The following is a 26,181-nucleotide window of genomic DNA, read 5'->3' on the forward strand; positions in this document are numbered from 1 at the left end:
GTTGCGCAGATCTATGCTCCTGCTGTTGATCACTGCATTGTATGGGACAGACTCGATTACTGACAGACCGCTTCCATACAGCGGGAATATTGCTGAGTGCTTCGTAAAACTAAACTCACCCCACTCATTCGTTTCAGCACGAATTCATCAGTGCCCTTGGTATAAACAATTTAAAACTGTACATGCATTTCAATGCATTAGATTTACCTACACAATGAAAAATACATTACAACGATCCAATCAGTTCTTTTGGAACCAGTGAGTGAGTGAGTTAAAATCTATCGTCACATCGGCAATATTTCAGCCATATCGTGAGGTGAACGGTTAATTATAAAAAAATATGTAGTAATTAATGGCACATTGTAAAAACGTGTTAACGAATGACAGGAAACCTAACTATAATATCACAGAAGCTAGTAATTAGATTAAAACATTTTAGCTGAAGACAATACGCTATAAAAATGGGCTACTGATTGCCAACAACTGAAGGTAGATCACCACACTACTTTTGGAACTATAGACTTCGGCGCAGAAAGTACGTGATCTACACTACTAGTTGTCAGACTTCTGCTTCTTCATGGCTCACTGTTCCCAATACACTCGTGCGTATCAGAAGCAAGACACAAAGCTCCAAGTCCTACGTAATGCCTCGCTAAATTCCATCATTTTGCTGTACACCCTCCATACTACCAACACACCCAAACCATAACGTACTTAAAATATGCGGACAAGGGTTAATTATCTCGGAATTAAGAAACTATATTTCAGGGTATATGGCACTAAAATTACATACATGCGTGTACGAATAAAGTCAGCAGAGTTTTATTCATCCTAAAGCATTACTTGATCAGAAATGACGTTTAATATGTGTACTTCAGACACAACGTGCTTCAGATGTCCTCGGGAATCGAGGATGTGGGAAGTGTTCGGTGGCAGCTACTTGCGTGTCTCCTGGTAGCCTGGCTGGTGGTCTTCCTCAGTCTTATAAAGGGCATAAAGTCGTCGGGCAAGGTAGGGTTACTATGTGTATGTGTGGAGTCCAAGAACCACAGATGGCAGCCGAAAATTGGCGTATAACTTACCGTAGTGCATAACCTTCCCTCTGTAGTGTATAACTTTCCTTCTATACTGTGGTGTATAACCTTCCTTATATACTTAGGTGTATAATCTTTCTGATATACAGTAGTGTATTTGGCTGCCTATAGATAAGTAAGTGACCCAGGCCAAATGTTCTTCAGTCAGTTAGTCATTGGCAGTTAGTCTGCTCAGAAGGGTAACACGTGTTAAATCCTGCAGGTTTTGATTGATTAAAATATATTTTATTCAATTAAGAAACGGAATCAGTTAGCATCCGTGTGAAGGTAATTAATATGGTGTTGGTCAGCATCATGTATAAAAGAAGTAATTACATGTCTGTCCATTCCTTTAACTCATCACCCAAACGTAAAGGTTCTTGGTAAAGTACACTATTTCCTGTACAACCTAAACATGTACGGAAAATGTATGTACGTCTTGAGAACCACCCATAAACTCGAGTGTAGGCTCCATCACATATAGTCTTGACAGGTATATTTTCGGCTACAATTACTTCTAATCCTCCTGTTTCCAGAACAACGTTTCACTGCAGAACCTTTATTAAAGCATCCAAACAATCTCCCCGATGCAGTTTGTTTGGCGGCAGTTCTATTTAACCACTTTAAAAGCTTGCTCGTAACCACTATGTGGGTGATCCAGCTGTCGAAGTCGTACAAAATAATCTTGTGGGTAATAAAGAATGTCAGCTTTAAACGTAATGACGTTACGTATTTGTGAATACGTTCATGAAATATGTTACCATATAACGGGTGTAAATGCGTATTCTATAATCATATTTAATGACACACTTTGGTATAAGTGAACACAGGCTAAAAAGAGGAAATTTAATCAGCCTAATAATTTAATGTCATTAATGCCTGATACTTTTTTTCAGGTCGTTTACGTTGCAGCCACCATTCCGTATCTGATTTTGATAGCTCTGCTTGTTCGTGGATTGTTACTACCGGGAGCATTAGAAGGAATAAAATACTATGCTATACCACAGTGGACGAGACTATTGGAAGCTAAGGTCTGTCTGTAGAATAAATGAATTTTATTAAATCCATGAAGGTGCCTAGTAATGTTATTGTAAGTTCTATGGAAATTCAACTTATTGCAATCAATGCTCACGACGTTTCGGTGTTACTGAAGCCGTTATCAAGCAAGTAACACATAGAGTTGAAACAAGGAGAATATGTAACACAAACAGTTGAAACAAGGAGAATACATAATACAAAGAGTTGAAACAAGGAGAAACTTGCGCATTGCTCATTCTGACCTGTGAACACCTGTTAAGATCCGAGATATAATTGTTTTTCAGCTATCCATGCTTTTTGGGGGGTCTCTAAGCAAGATGATGATGCTCATGCATGATGCACCCCAGTTACGGAACTGGCTACGATGTTCATCACTGGAGTTTCTGGTTCAGACCGCCTTCATATAGCCATAATGTTGCAGAGGCCAGCTACAAACAACTATTTTTCTAGCGTTTTAGTAGATTGTGTCAAGCTTCACCTCTACCGAAACCTTCATAGTTCTAAGAGACCAAACCCCTTCATATCTATGAGAAATGTCTGCTAAAAGCAAAGTCGACTTACAACTGTGACTATATCATGAGTATATATTTGTTTCAGTAGTATTACAGCTGGTAGATGACAACAGACAATGCAGAAATTGTCACCATGCGATGCCTCTTCGCCTATTCCAGTAAACCATGACTTGAATAGGATATGTTTGTTTGTTGGTAAACGTCACAGCAAAATAACGGTGGTATATTTATTACTAAGTGTGGGCAAAGCAATCCAATGACCAAAATCATGCGATCTGAATAGGGATACGATGGCACGTGTCAACCTAGTCAGCGAGCTTGACCACCCGATCCCCTTAGAAGCCTCTTACAACAAGACAAATGTGGAGACTAATTCTAACAGGGATCATCACGTGTATTAAAATAGATGATCAAGAGATGAACATTTCCTCCAGGTGTGGCGTAATGGGGCGTCCCAGGTGTTTTTCTCAGCTGGCATTGGCTGGGGAGGAATAGCTACCCTGGCTAGCTACAACAAGTTCCACAATAATTGTTACAGGTATGGATTGGGTATGGTATTATTTATTGTTGTCTCTTGATGTATTGCTGGGTACCAGATGTACCACAGAATCCCCGTTTCATAGATTAACCAGACTCCTTCCCAGAAGAGAAGATGAACATTGTTATATTCACAGGGATTATTTGAGACGACTTGGATAAATGCCACGTGTCAACTCCTCAATGCGTCACGTGTGTTTTTGCATTCAAGGAAAGCACAAAGCTGACTTGTGATTTCACAACTTATACTATGCCACATGGCAATTGTTTTCTTGATCTATGATGCACAATCTACACTGGTCGATGTCTGGTGTTCTGTCGCGTTCCTGTTTCTTATATAAAGTGACGGTACTTTGGACATTTGCGTTATAGAACTGCCAACTGAGCTAGCCCCATCGATCTGTTTCTGTCTCAGAGATGCTCTGGTGCTCCCTGTGTTGGACTGTCTGACCAGCTGGTTTGCAGGATTCATCATCTTCGTGTTCCTGGGTTACATGGCCCACCAGTCCAACCTGCCTATCTCGGAGGTAGTCAAAGAAGGTGAGTTTGATATTAGTTTGAAAATTCTTAGAGCATTGCCCATACCTCATTCATTACATATATTCCAAACGAATGTCGCTAAGTTTTGACAAATGGTTTACAGATATCACCCTGAACGGTCAAGCTGACTATTGCGTTAGAGCATCTACGCCGAAACATTGCATATGTTTCAATAAAGAAGCAGTTTTGTATCCATAGAAAAGTCTCCCTTGTTTAACTTCCAAGGGTCACTCAAAGGAGTGTAACTTTTTGTCCCTTTGGTTTACGTACAACTGAAGTCCCTACTTGATCTGGATGGAGAGTGTCATTTTGGCCACCTTTGGTACAATCAAAGACACAACTGTCCTCACTCACGTACCTGTTTCGTAAACGACGCCATACAGATGCCTTGACTGTTCCGTTCGCGCAACCTCTCGACAGTGCAGTCTGTTCGTGGAACTTTATTCTTGCTAAAGGTCAGGAGTCCTCACAGTGCTTTAGTATGGCAAAGACGGACAACCTTTCTAATTAGACCCGGGTCTCACTTCGATCCTTGTTCATGCGAGTCGTATCATCCAGGACCTGGGCTGGCGTTCATAGCTTATCCCGATGCTGTGACGACAATGCCGTTGCCGCAGTTGTGGGCCTTCCTCTTCTTCCTTATGCTGTTTACTGTGGGACTTGACAGTCAGGTAGGTATTGCCCTTTTACTGTACGTCTTTGACGACCTCGGACAAAGACGATATTGGTGTATCCATTAAATAACATTCCTCTTTTTACTGCTCACTTGAAAATGTGACTCGATGTCGGGGTCTGCTTGTCCGTGGTTCGGTACCCGTCTTAATCAGCAACCACTGAACCAGTGAAGACTGTCCGCAGTCACATTAAAGGAACAGGCCGTCGTGTCTTAGCATTTAAGGTTTTATTTGTATCATTTTAGAGGTCACGCCCGACTCAGAATGCTTCATAGTATGATAAATCATAATCAAAATTTATAGTGTATACATGGTCAGTAGACATCGATGCTAGTCTTAAGTAATTAGAAATTAAACAGAAACTTAATATCTTAATGCCTGTCATACGTGTTTCCATTATATAAATTTGATACTGTTGACTACATACTAGTATAATGGTAATCCACGTGACTATTTTTGATCATAAAAAGACCGAAAAACCCCCTTGATTTGGGAAACTATAATTGAGAATTCTCGGCCATAGAAGTAGAAGCGATAGAACCTTTCCCACGGCCATATGAAATCATTCATGAGTTTCAGCAGTATCACAGTTATACGATGTTGTTTAAAATCAAATCGAGTCTGGACCAGACAATCCAGTGTTCATACATAGTCCATCCGAAATACCAGTCGACATCAAATTTACATGCTCCAAACATTAAACATAATGTTTCCGAACAAATATGTTTTAAAATATTAAATATGTGAATCGTAAATAAATATGCTCTTGGCGCATCCTTAAATCATTGTTTCATCACACTTAAAAGCAAATTCAATAATTATTTTAAACAGTTTTAAACTATAGAAGGAATTTACACAGTATATCTAGATGCTGTGCTTTAATTAATGAACATATCTGTAACAGTTCGTCCACGTCCAGACCATTGTCACCGCCCTCACCGACGCCTTCCCTGCATCCCTCCGACACCGGAAGCTCCTGGTTACCGCTAGCGTCTGTTTGATTGGGTTTATTTTAGGGCTGACGTGCGTTACACAAGTAAGTACTGACTAATACTTCTGTTTTGTCTCACATCTCATAGTTCGTAACCATGCTCAGCGGGTACACCAACCTTGAACCTTTATCAAGAAGGTCGGTCAGTTGATTGGTTGGTTGGTTGGTTTGTTTGTTGGTTGGTTGTTCAATGCCGCACTCAGTAACATTCCCGCTGCATGGCGACTGTCTGTAAATAATCGTGTCTGGACCAGATAATCTAGTGATCAACCAGTTTAGTAACGATTTATGCGTTTGGGATAAGATGACGTGTCAACCAAGTCAGCATGATTGACCACACGACCTTAGTTGCCTCATATAGCCACGAAATGATCTCCTGCGTCAGACGGGCACATTCTCCACCTATATAATTATTGATGTACTCTACGGTTTGGGTTTAAACTTTAACACTGCACATCCGCTTTCATTTCAAATTACATACCTGTGGGTGAATACTTCTACATTTTTACCACTGTCGTCACGAGATTGTTTAGGGAAGTGGTCGATTGTTTTATTTCTGTATTGCATACCAATCCCAGGACCTAGTGATTTGCAAACGATACTGTGTATGGTTCAATCTGTTTAGAAGAATGGGTCTCTTATATATGACTGTCCCTGATAGTGATTCTCCATTTGTCGGCAGCATACCCATCGCTGGTACCGGCAGTACCAGTGTGATATTGGTACTATAATTGGTTCCAAGAGAGTCTTTGACTTCACCCTCTACAGTGCAGCAAAGTAGCAAGACACAGGGTTAGGCCTATGACCTAATAGTTCCAAGGGAAGTTCAACACAACACAGTGAGGCTTGGTTTGTGGAGTATCACCCATGCGAGTGAGGAGACCCCGTTGATGTTTGAAAAATGTGCAGTTTAGTGATTCTCGGCGTTAATTGGTCGATCGTATATTTGTACTTTTTCTTTGCATGCCAGACCTACTTTCACACCACTACCTTCATTCAAAATATTTCATTGATTCATTGATGAATAGTCCGTGCTGGCATCGCACTGATTCGAGACTTTAAAATAGAACCAAAACACATAAAAGATTTCGATTTTAATGCTACTAAAAGCTTTGTTTTATACTTCATAACAATATTGCGTCGTATACTCAATAGTATGTCTTGCAATTTAAAAAAAATGTCATGGTAACAAACAAACATGGTAACACGATGGGTGCAATCAATGTCAATGACCTGGTAAAGGCGGACGGATTCGTATCTGGGCGTGCAACAAGACTAATACAAACACTTGTAAGTGGTAAACATTGAACATGGTAGAAGTGTTGCTGGAAACGACATCGAGCGAGTCGGCATCTCGCCAAATTCCAACTTGCCTGAGAGTGTCATAATGCAAGCTGACCCATCAGTCCCACACAAACCTTTTGACTGGTACGTTCCTGTTTTTTACCACTGACAATGACAATCTTCGGGCTGCAAACGAAAACTATTGTTGTGTGAGACATATTCCCCGTAATCACTCGTACCTCATGGCCTTTTCTGTATTCATATACAAGATTGTTATGAGATCTTCGCGAACACCTGATCATCAACCCTTTTTTGTGATCCTTCCATTCAATGTTCACAGTTGCTTTGCCGTTTACGGCATTTGTAATATGAGCAGCAGACAGTGAAAATTTGTTGATATCTTGCATTGTTATTATTGCGTTGTATGCACTTTTAACTTGCCTGGGAAAGCGTGTGCTCGTCAAGCCGAAGATCCGGTTTCGATTCCCCACATGAGTACAATGTCTGAAGCCCATTTGCTGGGATATCGCTAAAAGCGGCGTAAACCTAAACTCACTCTCTCACTAACTTGAGTGCTGTCTTGTTCGTACAGGGTGGTATCTATGTGCTGACGCTGATGGACTGGTACATCGGGAGTATATCCGTCATGGTGCTGGCGATGTCGGAGATGGTGGTTCTTGCCTGGATATATGGTGAGTCTTCTTACGGAGATTGTCAGATTCACCAGTGGTAGCGTGGAGCTATCCTCCTGTTTAGTGAGTGAGTTATGATTCCGTCTCCTCTTCAATATTTCGGTCCTGCTGTGACTAACGTATCATATTAAACAGCTATGTATCCGAAATGGGATCCCTATATTTTGACTCTAGACGACGTCGTGAACGGTACCAATGTTGTGTACAGGAAGTCAACAGATTCGGGGGCGGAAGTTGCATGGTGTGGGGTGGTTTCTGTGGGAACAACCGTTTCTGACTTCTGGTTATCCGTGGAAACCTCACAGCTGCTCACCCCTGAACTCGTTCCTTTCACTGCGGCTCATGGACCAGGTCTACAGTTCCAGCATGATAATGCTCAGCCCCCTACCGCGATGTTGACCGCGATGAATCCCGTCATGGACTGGCCATCGAGATCCCCTGACTTTAATCCAACAGAGCACATGTGGGATGCTTCGCGGTCTTGGGAACCAACCTGTTTGTAGGAACTTGGCGCTGCCTTGCAAGAGCAATGACGCAGAATCGACAACCACGTGTTCACACGCATCAGGCGGTCGCTGAGGAGACGGTGTTTGACAGTGGTGAATGCGCGGGACGGCCATACACAATATTGAGAGATTTAGAATTTTTATTCTATATACGCATGTTTTGGAACGACGGTGTAGTCTAATGGAACTGATTGTGGCACTGTCAGTGTATCGAGTACACCACACAGATCTCAGCAATGAAATAATAACAATTTAACCATCTTACTATCTCTTGTTCTTCTATAGTGCCCTGAAGAAAGAATGTGAAGTTTCTTTTTTGACTGAAATGATTGGATAAGGATAGGAAAATAACTAGAGTATCACCGATTTATACCTACGACTAGCATATGACCATTCATAAACATGCATATCGCCATAAATATAACCATTAATTCCTCGTGTCCAGCAAAGAACGTTTTCAAAGAGTCGTATGAAGCTGTTTGTACGATTGTATCTCAAATGCTGAGGAATGTAAAAGATTTCCGGTTACATGCGTTATATTGAAGAGCCTGTTCTGATTCCAAACTGCCCGGCCGCACAATATGACTTTGCTAGACCGCACCAAGTGTACAACCATTCTTGGCTGTCACATCTGTTGAGAGTGTGCCGCCAGTCTATGTACAAAGCTCCTAATAGATATCTCAACTGTTTCCCTATCTAAAGGTCACGTGGGTAAATCAGTGTAAGGGAATTCACATCCTCGATATCTACAGGGTGTACGTTCCGATAAATCTCTATTATACCCTGGACGCATCCACAGGCCGTCCCGATAATTGTATTACCTCCCTTTGCTGGCTCCGCACAGTCACTGCAGCCAATCAGCTAATCCCCCGTTACAACCGAACTTGCGAGTCTTGACAAAGATAGCGGTCGTCGCACCTGCAAGGGTTTGTTCGCAGTGCGACTGAGATTTTGAGGATATCATAATCACAAATTGAAGCCCAAAACTTCAACAAAAATATATGCAAGAACTCCTACCTCTTTCAGAGTACCTCTGAATCATTTGTGTTGTCAAGTTAGAGACTTTAAAAAGTGAATATGTGTTATGTTTAGTACGCTCAACTTACTAGCGTAGACATCTTGATTGGATTAAAAGCAAGCCAAGGGAGGTAATAAATTCATCGGACTGAGCTTTAGGTGCATCCAGGGTATAGTGGGGACTTATCGGAACGTATACCCAGGAGATATCGAGTATGGGGAATTGACTACTTGATGGTTACTGAATGGTGTTGAACTTCAATGCTATCAATGAGGGAGCCCATCATTTCACACATTTTTTTTCTCAGTATACTTCAGTTGAGATTTTTGTCAAAGTGTCCTAAATCTCAGAAGACAGGCACGTAGGGATAACTGCTCTCACTACATTTATTAGCAAATACCTGGGATCAAGGAATGAAGTTTTCCTTGAGTTTGTCATGTGTTACAGCGGTATTCTGGGTTGAAAACTGAAACGTTTTGACAGAACTAGGTCCATTTTGGCGGGGGCGCAGGGGACGAGCTGGCTAAGACGCCAAGCTACTGATCCAGCAAGCTTGAGGTGACATGATCCAGTCCATCTGTGACATTATGTGAAACCCTTGGCGTCAACTTTGTGTGCAGACTCCCTTAGTCTTTGGACAATCCCTAGCGTGCAGTACACAACGTTGTGCAGAACCCACGAATCTCTTGGTACATGACAATATGGTGGCTAAATGAATGCATACAAACACCTAGTTGCGGGTATAGCGACGTGCAGTAAACTTGGACTATCAGTCCCAGTCCACCCAGCTGTGAATGGGTACCTCGTTAGGATGGAAAAGCCACATGAACATAACTCTGGACATTGGGGATATCTTACATATTGCTGCATCATTGCATTTCTTGAAGGTGTTTAATGCGTGTGTGTATCCAAAGCCTGCGGCACAAACGCCCCAAGCATATGCAAACGCACACCTGGCCCATGTCAGTGCCTACATTAACCGGAAATCATTTCTCTGGGCTGTTTACACGTCTCGCATAACTCCGCAGTGAAGTTTGCTTTGTGTATAATGACTGCCTCGCAAAATCCAAGTTAAACATGGCGGCTGTTTCAAAGTTGTGTATTCCTCAACATTCCTCAACACGAGTGATAAAACTGAAACTTGTCATTATTATGTGTTATTATGGGCAGGTGTAAACCGTCTGTATGATGATCTGGCGATGATGATTGGCTACCGAGTGTCTCCTGTCTGGAAGGTCATGTGGGTCGTCGCCACTCCCCTTTTTGTTTTTGTGAGTACTCAAGGGACAAGGCTTCCTCACGCTCTTTTTCACAAAAGTTTGGTCTATAATATATGTATTGCGGGATATGCTTAAGCCTCCTTTTGTTGCAATAGATCCTTATTATCCTTTTGATCTTGCCTGAAAGCGATAATTGAAACTTCCGGGCGAACAGCTTCCAAACATATAACATTTGCCATACATGGAATGTAAACTATTGCTCCACATATCGATAACTGTCGTACGCGGTGTTGTCAGTGTTTTACCGAACAGGCTTTCCATGCGTTATAGGATATTCGTAAAAAGCGTTCTCTGTGGGTTTCGCTTGAAATAAAATTTGGTCGGCAGAGGTCACGAGAGTCGAGTTAATGTAACGCTGCATTAATTCATTCGATTTTTGCTAAATGTCATATTGTAATGTGAATACACATCATTATCGGAATAAATTATCTGATTGTTTCAGATCGGGCTGATATAGTCCTTTTCAAAAGCGTACCAATGAATTCCAATCTAACTCGAAATCTAATAAACATGAAATACCCCATGAAACGCTGATTATAATCAAAGCTTTTACAGAATTTTTGTCACAAGAAATATAAAGTTGTTCTCTCTGACGTACGGGAGGAAATGATGTGTCGTTGTTTCTTCTGCAGGTTTTGTTTATTGCTGGTCTTACAAGCATGTCCCCAGTAGCTCTTGGTGGGAGAGAATTCCCATTTTGGGCACAAGCAGTTGGTTGGCTGATAGCTGTGTGTCCGTTACTTTCAATACCTGTGGGTATGGTACTGGCCATTTGGAGGGAAAAGGATGGGTCTTTGAAAGAGGTCAGTAAGAAGAAGAGACTTTTTGCAAAGAAAAGAAAGTAAAAGTTTCACTGACATGTCGCAATGCCCAATGCAGTAAGTCATACACTGCTCATTGCCTTCGCGCCACAGCAATCCAAGCCATGAGTAACGCTGGCTTTGAACATGTCGCTGGATGCACGCAAACGTTAATGACATTCAGACAAAGTAAATACCAGCATTAACACCTCCGTATTTGTGACTTTGCCACCTTCTTAGTAGATTAATCCTAGTATGACGTTGTCACAAGACGTTCGCCTTTAAATACGGTATATTCGCAATGTCGATGCCAGGGAAGATTTCACACATTGTGACCATATGGGGAATAGAACAAGTTGGCTAGCGGATGCTTGAGCCACTGGCTAATACGAGGGGATGTCAATAAGTTTTGAGCCTTGAGCATTTTTTCATACCCAGGTGTCACAGCCTATGGTACCACATTGAACCTTGGGGTGTAGCTGATGTGATATGTAAGTTTTGGTATCCTACTCTCCGAAGTTATTGAACAACTCACATTGACAGAAAGAGACCCCCCTCAGGGCATTGAAAATGAATAAAATTGAGTATAGAGCTGTGATTAAGTTTTTAGTTCTTGAAGGAAACTCGGCGAAGAACATTGAAGAAAGGCTTTCAGCAGTTTATGGGAAGTCTTCCCCTTCATCTGCTACCATCAAACGATGGGTCAATGAATTTAAGCATGGTAGAGAGTGTCTTGAAGATGACCCCCGTCCAGGTCGCCCAACAACAAGCACTAGTCAGGGAAACATTGACAGAGTGCATAGACTTGTGCTGGAAAATCGTCGAATCACACTCCACGAGTTAGATGAGGCCAAAGACATTTCACACGGATCCATCGAGACAATTCTTCATGAACATCTCGTCATGTCTAAGGTGTGCGCAAGATGGGTGCCAAGAACGCTTACAGATGAAATGAAGAAAACAAGGGTCACCATCAGCAACTCCATGCTAACCAGATACAACAAGAATCCAGAAGAATTTCACTTTAGGCTAGTAACCTGTGATGAAACCTGGATCCACCACTATGATCCTGAGAGCAAACAAGAATCCATGGAATGGAAACATGTCCCTTCTCCCAGGACCAAAAAGTTCAAAGCCTCCAGATCAGTGCAGAAGTTAATGGCGACAGTCTTCTGGGATAGCAAAGGCGTCATCCATATAGATATACTTACCAAAAGGAAGAACAATGAATGGGAAATATTACGCTAACTTGTTGAGGCAAGTGCGACAGTCAATCAAGGACAAGCGCCGGGGCAAGATCAGACGTGGTATTCTTCTACATCAAGACAATGCTTCAGTACACACCTCTCGCGTTGCAGCCGCTGCTGTCCAGGAATTCCGGGTACGGAATCTTGCCGCATCCCCCCTACTCTCCAGACCTGGCACCAAGTGATTACCATCTGTTCCCAAATCTCAAGAAACACTTGCGTGGTCGTAGATTTCAGGATGATAACGAGCTTATTGCTGCTACTGAGGCTTGGTTTGAGGACCAAAATGGCACCTTCTACAGAGACGGCATCAGAAAAGATGGAACAAGTGTCTTGACTCACAAGGGGACTATGTTGAAAAATAAATGTGGTTCATACCTATATTTTGTGTTTTTCTATGCAAGGCTCAAAACTTATTGACATCCCCTCGTACATATGAAGCAGGGTTCATATACATCGACGCCACCGACCCGTGAAGGTCCCGGGGTAGAACAGACCTTCAGCAACCCAAGCTTGCCATAAAATGCGACTATGCTTGTCCTAAGAGGCGACTAACGGGATCGTGTGGTCAGACTCGCTGATACATGTCTCCTCCCAGTTGCGCAGATCGATGCTCATGTTGTTGATCACTGGATTGTCTGGTCAGACTTGATTATTTACAGACCGCCGCCATATAGACGGAATACTGCTGAGTGCGGCGTTAAACTAAACTCACTCACTCACTCACTCATCGACGCCACCTGTTTAAAGGTGTTCTAGAAAAAATGAATGTTACATTTGTTCGCTGCTGTCCTGAAAAAATGTGTTGTAAATTAAACATTACAACAGACTTTCTTCCACGAGCTAATTTTTAGGGGTAACCTAGTGTTTATAGCATGCCGAAGATCTAGGTTTGATTCCCTACATGGGTACAATGTGTAGCCCGTTTCTGGTGTCATCGTCGTGATATTAATGAAAACAGCGTAGAACCATACTTACTCACACTCCTTCTACGAGAGAAAAATGTTTGATATACCTTGTCTCAAATAACCAACAACCCCTGCCTCTTACATAGTGGATCTCTATGAATTTACTGAGAGAGTTCTGGATGACTGTTGTGTTATTATCGTTTGTGCAAAGTAGGAATAGCCCAAATGAGTCTGTTTACAGAGGCTGATCCAAGCGACCAAGCCCAGGAAGGAATGGGGGCCAGCACTCGGCGCAGAGACTGAAGATGGGAAGGGCAGGGTGGGCATGAAGACAACAGAAGTACTGCTCAGTGACGCCCATGGTTAACGAAATGATGCAACTTGTTCATTGTAGATTTTAGGTAGCAGTGGAAATATCAGACTGCGGTAAAGGTATTGTATCATGCATTGTCAATTAATTTGGTGATGCCACTGAGTCACGTATTGCCATTGAATTTGGCAATGCCAGTGTATTATGCACTGCCACTGAATTTAGTAATCCCAGTGTATTGTGTAGTACGATTTAATTTAGTAATCCCAGTGTATTGTGTAGTACGATTTAATTTAGTAATCCCAGTGTATTGTGTAGTACGATTTAATTTAGTAATCCCAGTGTATTGTGTAGTACGATTTAATTTAGTAATCCCAGTGTATTGTGTAGTACGATTTAATTTAGTAATCCCAGTGTATTGTGTAGTACGATTTAATTTAGTAATCCCAGTGTATTGTGTAGTACCATTTAATTTGGTAATCCCAGTGTATTGTGTAGTACGATTTAATTTAGTAATCCCAGTGTATTGTGTAGTACGATTTAATTTAGTAATCCCAGTGTATTGTGTAGTACCATTTAATTTGGTAATGCCACTGTTTATCATGTACTGCCATTGAATTTTGTAATAGCAATCTACCATGTACTGACATTGAACTTAGCCATGCCACTGTATCATGAGCTGACAACGACTTTGTTAATAATAATGTATCATGTATTGTCATTGAATTTGGTTATGTCTCTGTACCAGGTACTGCCATTGAAAATGGTAGTGGCAATGCGCCATATCCTGTCATTGAATTTGGTAATAGAAATGTATCATGTCCTGTCACTGAATTTGGTAATACCATTGTTCCATGAAATAGCATTGTATCATTTACTGCCATTGAATTTCATTATAGCAATGTACCATTTGTTGACATTGAATGTGGCAATAGCAATGTATTGCATATTATTTTGCTGTAATTTGTTAGGAACACGTTTATGTTTAGAATCCAATTATTATCTGCACAACCTTTCACTGTTACTTGTTCACACTGAAATGCATTTCCGTGCAGATGAGTATTTTAACGTATCGTTTCAAATTGGAATCAACACGTGACAGTATCAGGTACCGTAATAATGGGAAAGTGAATGATAGAACAAAGAATCAAATGTTTGTAGATGAATATCTTGGCATTTATCTAACCTCACACATAAATGCATTTTTCTGATTAGCTGAGCGCTCTGCTGTTATTTTCAATAACACCCTTACACGCGAGATACATTGCAGTATGCCCCGCTGCTAATAGCGACTCATTCGGTACTTCGTTGTTGTTACCTTTTATCTCGAATAACATTCAAAGACGAATGATGCACGGAAATTGCCGATTTCTTGCGAGTGGAAATCGACTGAAGGGAGATAACTCTAAATCTGTGTTTCTTGTGTCGTCCTCAAAATCTAACGATGGTTACGAAAACATTTAACAATCTTTCCGATAAATATTTTTGACAAAACGTTCAAATGTAGTCCCTGTGAATATTAAGAGGGTTAATTACATCGCAGCGACTTTACTGAGACAATACCTGTGGGAAGAAAAACAGCAAGATGCAAGATTCGAATCGTTTGATTCACACAATTTGGCTGAAGTGTGCTATCCGATACCCATGCTTCAGACAGTTCAAAATTGACATTTAGGTGCTCGATAAGATAAATTCCTTATTCACTGATCCCCCGGGGAGCATGGCTTGAGCCCGAAGGGAACAAACATCGAGAGTACCTGAAACCATGCTCTCCTCGTGACGAGAGAACAACTTATAATGTGCCTTGTTGTAGTAACCTCCTGCATTTAGAGCCAAAATGAAATACTTTTAAGAATGTTCTTCGGTATATAATGTAAACTGCAAGTACGGCAGCATACACAATGAAGGACTGAAGATAACAAACAATTTTTGAGACTTCCAATGTTTTTCTCTTCACGACTTATGGGTCTATATATAATCCACACACAGGGGCCACTATTTAATCGGTCACTGTTATTGAAACACGCCGCAGAATACTGATTACAGCGTACATGAGTGAATCACAAGCAAACTGTCGCGCAAATGGGGTTGCACAGCATTGAGAATATGACAAAGTAGCGCAAATGAACCGGAAGCTGGAAGGGGGAATGGAGGCGAAGAACGATCTGATATACCACGAGTTGCGCTTAAAATGTTGAATAAAACATATTTCACGTGATTGATTGTTCAACATGGTGTTGGAAATATGAGAGCACAAACCAGTGAAGAACTGGGTGTATACCTTTGATGATGGCGATGTTTTATTTTGGCATGAAAAGTATTTTTCGAACCGAAGCGAGGGAAGTACGTTGCCAACCTTTGCTCACTTCGCTCGCATGTAAGAAAACTGGTCATTTTCTATATGATGCGCAACCCATTTGGGTTACAGTTTGCCTGTGTGCGAATGCAGAGGCACGTTGAAGCACACTGATAGTGTCCGAGGCACTGACGCTCACCTTATGTCATCGAAGTGTTGAACGCCAAAGCCAGAGGATACCCAGTCTCGATTATGATCCGAATTAGGTTCATCTGGCGCAAAATAATGGTGAAAAATGAATAATAGTCAAGTAAATCTGATGTGATGACTCCAGGTGTTCATAAGAAGGCTAGCATAAGGTAGTGTGTGGTTCCCTGCATATCGCCCAGGTCATGGATAGGTGGCTGTGGCGGACATCAGTCACAAACAAAGCTTCAATACTTAAGGCTTCCCATTACTGTTTACCAGAAAACTATGTTGGTATTCACCTACTGTCAGCGTCATACCGACACACGTTATGTAAAGTTGACATATCGGAAAACACAGCGTTGGGAACGTAAGGTAATTTTAATTGATAATCTGACACTAACTGAATTGATTTATGCTGTTAGCAGCTTCTGTCATGATCTGCGTTTGATTGTGTCAGGGACGGGGTAGTCTACTGGTTAATGTGTGTCCCCAGCCATGGTATTGATGGAATATTGCTAAAAGCGGCGTAAACCTAAACTCACCCAGTCTTGTGAGCCCGTGTGTATGTGTGTTTGTGTTATAGTTCCAGCTTATCACTTTATAACTACCCGTGAAGATCCCGGGGTAGAACAGGCTTTCAGCAACCCATGCTTGCCATAAAGGCGACTATGCTTGTCGTAAGAGGCGACTAAGGGATCGGGTGGTCAGGCTTGCTGACTTGGTTGACACATGTTATCGGTTCCCCATTGCGCAGATCGATGCTCATGTTGTTGATCACTGGATTGTCTGGTCCAGACTCGATTATTTACAGACCGCCGCAATACAGCTGGAATATTGCTAAGTGCGGCGTTAAACTAAACTCACTCACTCACATTATAACTGGAACGCAGTTGAAAGTGGTAAATACGTAGTTAAATATCAACAGAGCTCTTTTTTCCAATTGTTTTTCCAGTTTTATTCACAAAACATTCAAAAGTTAATGAAACGTCGTCCAGTTATAAAGAGGCAGTCTCCAAGGTGTAACTGATTTCTTTCAAGTCACATAACCGAAGAAAGGCAGCCACGTGCTAGTCTGCATGGGTTTCAGAAGTGAAAATATCAACTTCAATTCTTTTCGCTCGAACGTTTTAGCATGTCCATGAACGGGAGATGTTTGGGCGAGTCCTTCTATCCAATAACGATACACCAATTTGAAGCATTATTTGAAGATATTTATGGGTAGCCCTAATTCATGCCAACCAACATCATATAATTACCACATCGATCGGCCCGTGTTAAGCACGACGCTTGTCATCTGGAAATGTCGAGAAGGATCCTCGTCACTGAATATAATGCCACGTCAGTGACTGAGTCGCCTGACGCTATACCAGTGTACCCACGCCATGTGGTGAAAGTCTGTAACAGCAACCATTCTCAGGCCATCACCCAACAACCTGTGAACCCGCATGGGACGAGGTAGGATAATCCAGTCATTTGGCACACTGATAAGTTGGAATTCACCAGAAAATAGAAATTCATCACAGAAGGAAATAAAAATTGAATAGGATTGAATGGTCTGAGTAATCTAATACTGTTCTGCTGCAGTTACATGATATTTGTATCTAGTCAGGTATATGTCGGTGAGATTCAGTGCATGTTGACAGTGTTGGTGTTCAAGAGACTGCCTCGTCATGGTGCAGTCGCCTCCAGCTTATACTATTCATGTTGCTTAACGTTGTAGTTTGTAAAGAGGGTATAGGTCGTATTCGTCATTCTGTTCAGCCAAACCTTTGAAAAATAATGTTTGGACATCGAGGGAATTGGTCCAACTGGCTGGAGTTCCTGTTCTCTGTGATTGGTTCTATGGTGGGCCTGATAAATATATGGAGGTTCCCCTACATCTTTTATCACAGTGGAGGTGAGTGTTTGCTTGCATTAGATTAGAGGGTATTCATTGCTTTAAATATGCCATATAGTTTGTGTTGTTTAAGAAGTTTGGCTACCTTTCTCGAAACGTTCCTTGCCGTACGAAGTTATTAAACCCTCTCTTAACACATTAGCTTAGGGCTACGAACGTTTGGGGCCTGAATGCGGGCACCGGTTCTCAAGCTAAAGGATATAATGGTGTTAGGGATAATATTAAATCTGGCATTTAGAAAATGATTCCCAATTATGCAAGAACCAACATAATATAAACACACACAAGTCTAAAATATTTAAGATTTTATATTGAGCAAAGAGCAAGATACAATGATTCACAAATATAGGTTTCATGTGCAATGCAAACTAAAGTAATGGGTCACAAATATAATATCATCTCACCAAAGTCTTGGTTTGAGGGTGTAATACTGAATGTAACGCGGCGAGATGTCAGGCAGCGGTCATGTAGGGCAGACACTGACAAAGGCAGGCAGATTGACGCACTCCAGTTAATCCGTGTGTGTCCGTGTGTGTGAGAGAGATCAACTCAACAACCAGCCTTGTGTATACAGTCTATGATTCTTGTGCATTCGCGAACAGCAAGTCAAAACACACCAAACGGAGGAAACTCTACCTTATAGGCCTGCCGATAAAGTATTAATAACACTGAACATTTACGGTACGAAATGTGACTCATAATAATTATCGCTGAAGGATTTACACAATTTACAGAAAATACACTCTCGTAACAGGGGCTTAATGTTATGTACAGTGTAACACTGAAGGTGCACATGTAGGTCACCTATTCAAGCACTAAGCGGTGACATCTGTAATCCTTACTAGGTTCGGCGACTTCATAGATTGGTATTTATGCACCAACAAAATATTCACAGTGGAACTAATAGTGTTAAACAATCACAGTAAATATCATCACATTGCATTGCATTGTGTCTCTAACGTGCAACCAAGTGATAGGTTTATTAAAATATGCATATTTACTAGTGCGGGGACCATAAAGGATTATGCAATATACACCTAACATTGCTAAAGAAAAGATCTAAATAATTTTTTTTTCATTTTTACAAAATCATGTCAGCTGCCATTCTCTTCCCACAGTGGTTACTTGTCACATCTTCCTATGTAACCTCTGTTTTAATACGACCCTTTCATGGTGCGAGTATTCAAGACTCGTGATTGGAGGCAATCAGATTTAGTAGTGCAATCAGCGACCTTGTATCAAAAGTGATCGTTCGAAAGATCTCGGTAATTTCCCGATGCATCGTGAAAACTAGAACCTCTTCCCGAGCGCGTTACTCGAATGTTTCTTCTAGACAGAACTCAGTCTTGTCATATTTGTTTCTCCACATTGCTTGCATTTGTCAAGTTGAATCTAAGTCGATGTCACACGTGTTCTGATTGGACAGAAAAAAGGGAGATAAATCTGCTGCCAGTTTTTGCCGCTAGGAGATTTTATGAGAACCGCGAATTATGGCCGTATTAGAATAGAGGTTCGTAGGAAGATATGACAAGTAACCTCTGTCGGAAGAGAATGGTCAGTTGCCATCCTGATCCCTTACGTCCTGGCCATGTTTGTGTGTGGGATGCCAGCCATCTTCATGGAATTGATATACACTCAGTACTCCAACCTCGGACCCGGAAGAGTGTGGATTGTCTGCCCTTTGTTTCAAGGTCAGTGCTCGACTTCCCTTATACTCATGTAATACATTGCATATCCGTCTATGGTAAACATTGGTTGAAATAAGTCAAGCAAATTGTTTGCAGTTGCTCTCCTTGGCAGGGGAAGTTTGTTAGAATTTTGATGACGATATGATTTTCCTCGTCAAGTAATACATCTTGAGACATGAAATGAGAAGTTCTATGTGGCAGCAATAAATGTTTTAAATATATTAATGAGTGATGTAGCTGTAGATTAAAGTGCTCGTAAATTGGGTTAACACCCTTGTTATCCAGCCGGTTTAGAGAGCTCTGCGGCGAATTTAGCTTTGATTTCAGGGTTCACGTTTGTGTTTCATCCTGGCGTACAAGTCTATTCTTGTGTTATGATATTGCTATTAAGTTAACTGAAGTGACAAGATTTCCCGTCTAATATTTGTAAACAAACAATATAACCATATTTTAAACCGCAAACACTGATAATTTGGTCGCACACTGAACTACATAGATGATAGATATTGACTGCATTTCTGGTGCTGTGAGCTCCTTTCTTGAAACAGAAGTGACATTATCCAGAATTTGTCAGAGGTTTTTGTGCAGAAGGACCATTCCGGACGTACCAATGGCTTTGTTGCTAAATGAGTTAGGGTAATGTGCATTAACATTTTTCTTTCAATGAAGATGACTTCGTTGCTCTTCAACTTGACATGACTTAAACAGACCAGAAGCAGACTAAGTGAGCTAACGTCAACGGGCTATCCAGACGTTCACATCTACAATCTACATTCCTGTTTGCTTTGGCATTCTGTCAAATCGCCCCTTTAGAGGGAACCTAAATGCATATCTTTTGACTGGCTGTAATAACACTGGCTGTAATTGCCGTGGCAAGATGTTGCAGAACCTCAGTCTGTGTTACAGGTATAGGTTACGGCATGGTTGTCCTCTCTGCCATCATCTGTATCTACTACAATGTCATCCTGGCTTGGACTCTGTTCTACATCGTGGGGTCATTCAGTTCAGTCCTACCATGGAGCACGTGTGACAACGAGTGGAACACTGACCTTTGACGTACACGGACAAACCAGTCCTACAACATTGTCATATCCTGGAACAGCTAGCTTCTTAAACCTGGTTACCATAACTGAACAAGCGGTGACACCTTCTGAAGAGTAGGTGCGTTCCCTGTTGTAGGCTGTGGTCAACCATTTGATTCTAAATTGACAGTGGCGAAATTCTTCCGGTACAAGACTGATTATTTTTATGGATAGACAGCTTTTTTATTGGATGATATATTTACCGAAATTTATAACTTTGAAATTGTTTGGACTCTTAAATATAGACGGCGTTTAATATGTGTGCTTCAGACACCACGTGCTTCAGATGTCCTCGAGAATCCAGGATGTGGGACGTGTCCGGTGGCAGCTACTTGTGTGTCTCCTGGTAGCCTGGCTGGTGGTCCTCCTCTGTCGTTGGGCAAGGTAGGGCCACTATGTGTATGTGTGGAATCCGATAACCACAAATGGCAGCTGAAACATGCTGTATATCCTTCCTTCTATAACGTGATGTATAACCTTCTTTATATACCATAGTGTATAACCTTCCTTATATACCATGGTGTGTAGTCTCTCTTCTATACCGTGGTGTATAACTTTCCTTACATACCCTAACGTATACATTCGTGACACCACTGAATTTGAAGAAGTGTAGAAGTGTCCCACACCAAGTTCACAGGACATGATATAGGTGACATACTTTCGAATAAAATCAACTCATTCCCTGAGCCACTGTTCTTTATTACTGTTGTCATTTTATTCACTGGTCGTGTATGTTGCAGTCACCGTTCCGTACATGACTTTGATAGCTCTGCTTGTTCGTGGATTGTTACTTCCGGGAGCTGTAGAAGGAGTCAAGTACTATAGTATACCACAGTGGACAAAACTCATGGATGCAAAAGTTGAGAGAGCTATGTTTATAACGTTAATCATATTGATAATATAGCTGTTTTAAACATTTTATACGTACTGATTCTGATTCGTCTTGTTCTCCAGTTCCCACTTTGAATTGGAATGAGATGTAATAAAGATGAACGACTGATGAACTATTGATGAACTATTTCTCCAGGTGTGGCGTAATGCTGCTTCTCAGGTACTCTGTTGGAATTGGCAACGCAGGAATTAGCACCCTATCCAGCTACAACAAATTTCACAATAACTGCTACTGGTATGAATTATTTGTACAACATTCCGGCTCATCGTTGTGATTGTCAGTGCGTTGCATCATTTTGGAAATATGGTATAACCATGGCAACTTGATTGTCAATGTGTTGCTTCATATTGGAAAAATGGCATAACCATGGTAACTGCATAGACATACCACATACGGTAGTACAGACAGACAAGAGCTAATCCACTATTGTGACTTTGAAACTTGGTCAAGGTATGTATTGCTATACGTATGACTACAAAAAGAATGTCAATGCAACACAAACAACAGTGCTGCCCACAAAACCTCTGGGCAATACGAAAGTAGTCATAAATAAATTCCAGGAAAGGGGTTAACTGAACTGATAGTGACTACGTTTACATTGAGCACACGGAAATATATTCCATCATTTATGAAACATAATCTAGACTGGTTATTCTCTCGTGTTCCTGGCTTTTAAATAACGTGCCAGCTGTTTTTAGATTCACTTTAAGATTTGCCAGGTGAAATGACCTCATCGATCTGTTTCTGTCTCAGGGATGCTCTGGTGCTCCATGTGTTGGACTGTCTGACCAGCTGGATTCATCATCTTCGTGTTCCTGGGTTACATGGCCCACCAGTCCAACCTGCCTATCTCGGAGGTAGTCAAAGAAGGTGGGTGTGATATTTCAGTCCCGGTTACATATATTTAAAACGGATATCTCACTACAGACTAGATTACATGTTCTCATTTTACTAGAACAAAACACGTGAATACTCTAATCATTGCCTGGATGTTTTCCGTGTATTTCCCATGAGTGGTTAGGACATGAAAAGTGCAAAATTCCCCTTCGGATTATCCTGTGCAAATATGCATGTGCTATTTGTTGCACACGTTTTGGTTTTGTAGAGGGACAGATCAGCTACTTTGATAGTCAAGATTGGGAATTCTTTAGCACTGACGTTGTACATTCATGAGAGTTCCAGGGTTGGAACATTAAGTGAATAAGACTTAATGTCACCTCATCCTTTCCGCTGGTCCCGCTCTATTTCAATTGTCGGTTCTTATTTGTCTGAACCCCTGTAGCTATGTATTGTGTCTCGTGGTTCCCAGGACCTGGTCTGGCTATCATAGCGTATCCTGATACTGTGACGACAATGCCGTTGCGGCAGTTGTGGGCGTGTCTGTTCTTCCTGATGCTGTTTATTGTGGGCCTTGACAGTCAGGTAAGCCACCTGCATCTATCGGAACAGAAGCTGTGAACACCTTAACCTCGTTTGTAAATGGGATACGATGGCATGCATGAAACAACTCAGCGAACCTGACAAGCCAATCACACAAGTCGCCTCTTACGATAACCATGGGTTACTGAGTATTCAAATGAAGCAGAGCTGGGTGTTGGTAATTTGAGGGAGGTCGCTCTTCACAGCGTCCATAGAAACATATTTGCCACACCTTTTGGAAGCGCCTTATTTTTTCCGCTACAAGTATTCATTACAAGAAATGTAAAATTGATCTTATGGACTTGTAGCCAGCCAAGGTCGAGGAACGACTGGCGACGAGATGTAATGCGGGACAAGATAATGCGGGACAAGATAATGCGGGACAAGATAATGCAGGACAAGATAATGCGGGACAAGATAATGCGGGACAAGATAATGCGGGGCAAGATAATGCGGGACAAGATAATGCAGGACAAGATAATGCAGGACAAGATAATGCAGGACAGGATAATGCGGGACAAGATAATGCAGGACAAGATAATGCAGGACAAGATAATGCAGGACAAGATAATGCAGGAAGGTTTATCTTGTCCCGGAGAAAGTTGGGCAGTTGAGTTTAGTGTATTGTTGACGGGCGAGACTGACCTTGTAAAGACTGTCCGATTTGACTGAAGTTTCTCTTATCAAAGAACAGAACATTTCTCATATCATTGAAAACTGTGAGTGTTTATTTGTAAATGATATATTTCAGAGTTCTTATAAATGAACTTGAGAGTATGTAGAGAAATGACGTGTAAGACTTCTTGAATTGGAGGACTTGAACCAAATTCACTCACTCACGCACTCTCAACACTGCATAAAACTACATTTAACCAAATGATACAACTAATAACTATGCCCCGTCAGTTCGCCCACGTTCAGACCATTGACACCGCCCTCACCGACGCCTTCCCAGCATCCCTCCGACACCGGAAGCTCCTGGTTACAGCTAGTGTCTGTTTGATTGGGTTTATTTTAGGGCTTACGTGCGTTACACAAGTAAGTGCAGGCCTTTACCTGTGTCGTAAATCGCAATTCGTTCTAATGTATAAACACCCGAAGCCTTACCACGAATAGATTGACCATCGTAGGAGTTTACTCACCTCGGTCGTCATCTTATCCTTTCAGGGTGGTATCTACGTGCTGACACTGATGGACTGGTACGTCGGGACTATTTCACCTGTCCTGGCGATGTCGGAAATGTTGGTTCTAGCGTGGATATACGGTAACCTTGTCTCCCAGCACTACATAATTAAGACTCTTTACTTATTCTTGACCTTGTGTTTACCGCTTCTCTGTACGATACACACCGTGTCATGGATGATGTACAGTTTTTCCAATGATTGTGCACGACTGCTTATGGTTGCAGCACTTTCTCTTTACGTTCAGGGTGGTGATTTCCTGACCCATTACGTCATCATAACATGTGTAACAATGACGTGTACATTGCGTGGGATTCGAAACACGGATCTCTCTCCAGAGAACCCGGGAATTAAATCACTCCAGATCTGAAATATTGCTGTATTAAACTTCATTGTTGACATGAGTTGTTGATAAAACCCTAACTCTCTTCTTGTATACAGGTGTAAACCATCTGTATGATGATCTGGAGATGATGACTGGCTACCGAGTGTCTCCTGTCTGGAAGCCCATGTGGCTAGTTGCCACGCCTGTTCTTCTTTGTGAGTACTCTGTGGAGATGAGCATCTGTGGGAGGTTTCCTCAGTGTGTTTGCTCGATTTTACAGAGACACAGCTAAGAAATAGTTTTCTGTACACTTTTGTATTGTGTAATAAAGTATTGTTTTGTCTTGAACTATGTTAGTTAAAGTGCAATACAGACGGAATGGTATTTGTAGTCTAACTAAATACCGTATATAAGTTACATTAAGCACGTGATACACAAAGATTACTGTTGTCATTATGCGGAAACAAGGCTCCAGGATTCACGGACTCACGAGTCCTGAAGGCCTTGACTCTGATAATCCACCTCATTGTTTGGATCTGTGTTTTCAGTGTATGTTTCTGATGTGAACAGATACACTAGAACTGTAATGGGGAATATGTTTGGACAAAATAGTCAATGCCTTTATTGATCGTACTCTCTGAATGACGTAGATGTAATGTGTTATTGTTTCTTGTACAGGTTTTGCTCATTGCGGGACTTACCAGCATGTCTCCAGTAGCTCTTGGTGGGAAGGAATTCCCTTCTTGGGCACAAGCAGTTGGTAGCGGTTAGCCCTGTCATTCCAATACCTGTGGCATGGTGCTGGCCATTTGCAGGGAAAAGGACGGGTCTTTGAAAGAGGTCAGTATCGCAAAAAAAAATGGTACATCGAAATCAGGAGATAAACTTTTCACTGTTATGCTTTTGAATGTTGGGGAGATCCAGATCGTTAAGATAAAAACGCCCAAGATTGAAACACTACGAAACTCTAATCATTAAGCCGCTTCAGCAACATGGTGGGTCATGTTACTTCAGTGGTGTTTTCATTTATAGTGTTTTTATTAATAAGAATCATATGTCGTAGTGTGTTTACAGAAGCTGATCAAAGCGACCAAGCCAAGGATGGAATGGGGGCCATCATTCAGTGGAAAGACTGAAGAAGGGAAGGACGAGATGGACATGAAGACAAAAGAAATACTGCTTAGTGACGCCCATAGTTCATGAAATGGAGGAAATGTCTGAAGAGGACGTTGATTAAAGATGCACCTAGTTGACGAGAGCGAGATCACTTGGAAGTAGAAGTGGACATAGGTTGATGATAGACATGGTCGCGTGGAAGACAACGGTTGATGTAGACACCGCGATCCTTGGCCGGTACTCATCACCATGGTATCCCACGGAACCATCTGAATAGATCAATAATTACACACCTTCTTGGAATGTAAATCCGGACATCACAAGCACCTCTTCTAGCAGTCATGTTTGGACGAGTCCACCACACACCAAATTTACATATATAAGTTTCATATAATGATGTGATAACGTCTTGAGTGCAACGTTTAACGCCATCTGACTTCGCACAACACCTCATCGCGTTGCATTATACAGAATCACACTGATTAACTTTTTGTGTCTTAACAATTTGCCTTTCGTAGCGACAGCTCACAACTACATCCAGTATTCATAAGATGGACATTCACATATTGGTGTCTGAGAGCCCAGTAATGTTGGCGAGGCTGGTTGTATAAGGCTACCTAATGAACCGGGTGATGAGACTATGAGACTTGGTTGTATGCGGGTCAAAGTGACCTGATAGTGTGGCT

General features: G+C 41.6%; 1 protein-coding gene and 1 pseudogene across 2 annotated transcripts in view; both read left to right on the plus strand.

Annotated features, from left to right (window-relative positions):
- Positions 1–14,624, plus strand: part of LOC137268403 (sodium- and chloride-dependent glycine transporter 2-like) — a 30,790-nt gene extending 16,166 nt beyond the window's left edge. For both annotated transcript variants that reach the window (XM_067802971.1, XM_067802972.1), the window contains exons 5-14: positions 879–1,011; positions 1,970–2,104; positions 3,058–3,161; positions 3,576–3,700; positions 4,259–4,371; positions 5,279–5,410; positions 7,242–7,341; positions 10,036–10,136; positions 10,778–10,948; positions 13,342–14,624. In XM_067802971.1, the coding sequence (XP_067659072.1) occupies positions 879–1,011; positions 1,970–2,104; positions 3,058–3,161; positions 3,576–3,700; positions 4,259–4,371; positions 5,279–5,410; positions 7,242–7,341; positions 10,036–10,136; positions 10,778–10,948; positions 13,342–13,467 (1,240 nt within the window). In that variant the 3' untranslated portion in view covers positions 13,468–14,624. The remainder of the gene's footprint in view (positions 1–878; positions 1,012–1,969; positions 2,105–3,057; positions 3,162–3,575; positions 3,701–4,258; positions 4,372–5,278; positions 5,411–7,241; positions 7,342–10,035; positions 10,137–10,777; positions 10,949–13,341) is intronic.
- A 3,050-nt stretch (positions 14,625–17,674) lies between these two features.
- On the plus strand, positions 17,675–25,582 carry LOC137267811 (sodium-dependent proline transporter-like; annotated as a pseudogene).
- The last annotated feature ends 599 nt before the right edge of the window (positions 25,583–26,181 follow it).

The sequence above is a fragment of the Haliotis asinina genome, chromosome 16, assembly GCF_037392515.1.
Source record: "Haliotis asinina isolate JCU_RB_2024 chromosome 16, JCU_Hal_asi_v2, whole genome shotgun sequence".
Classification (NCBI taxonomy): domain Eukaryota; kingdom Metazoa; phylum Mollusca; class Gastropoda; order Lepetellida; family Haliotidae; genus Haliotis; species Haliotis asinina.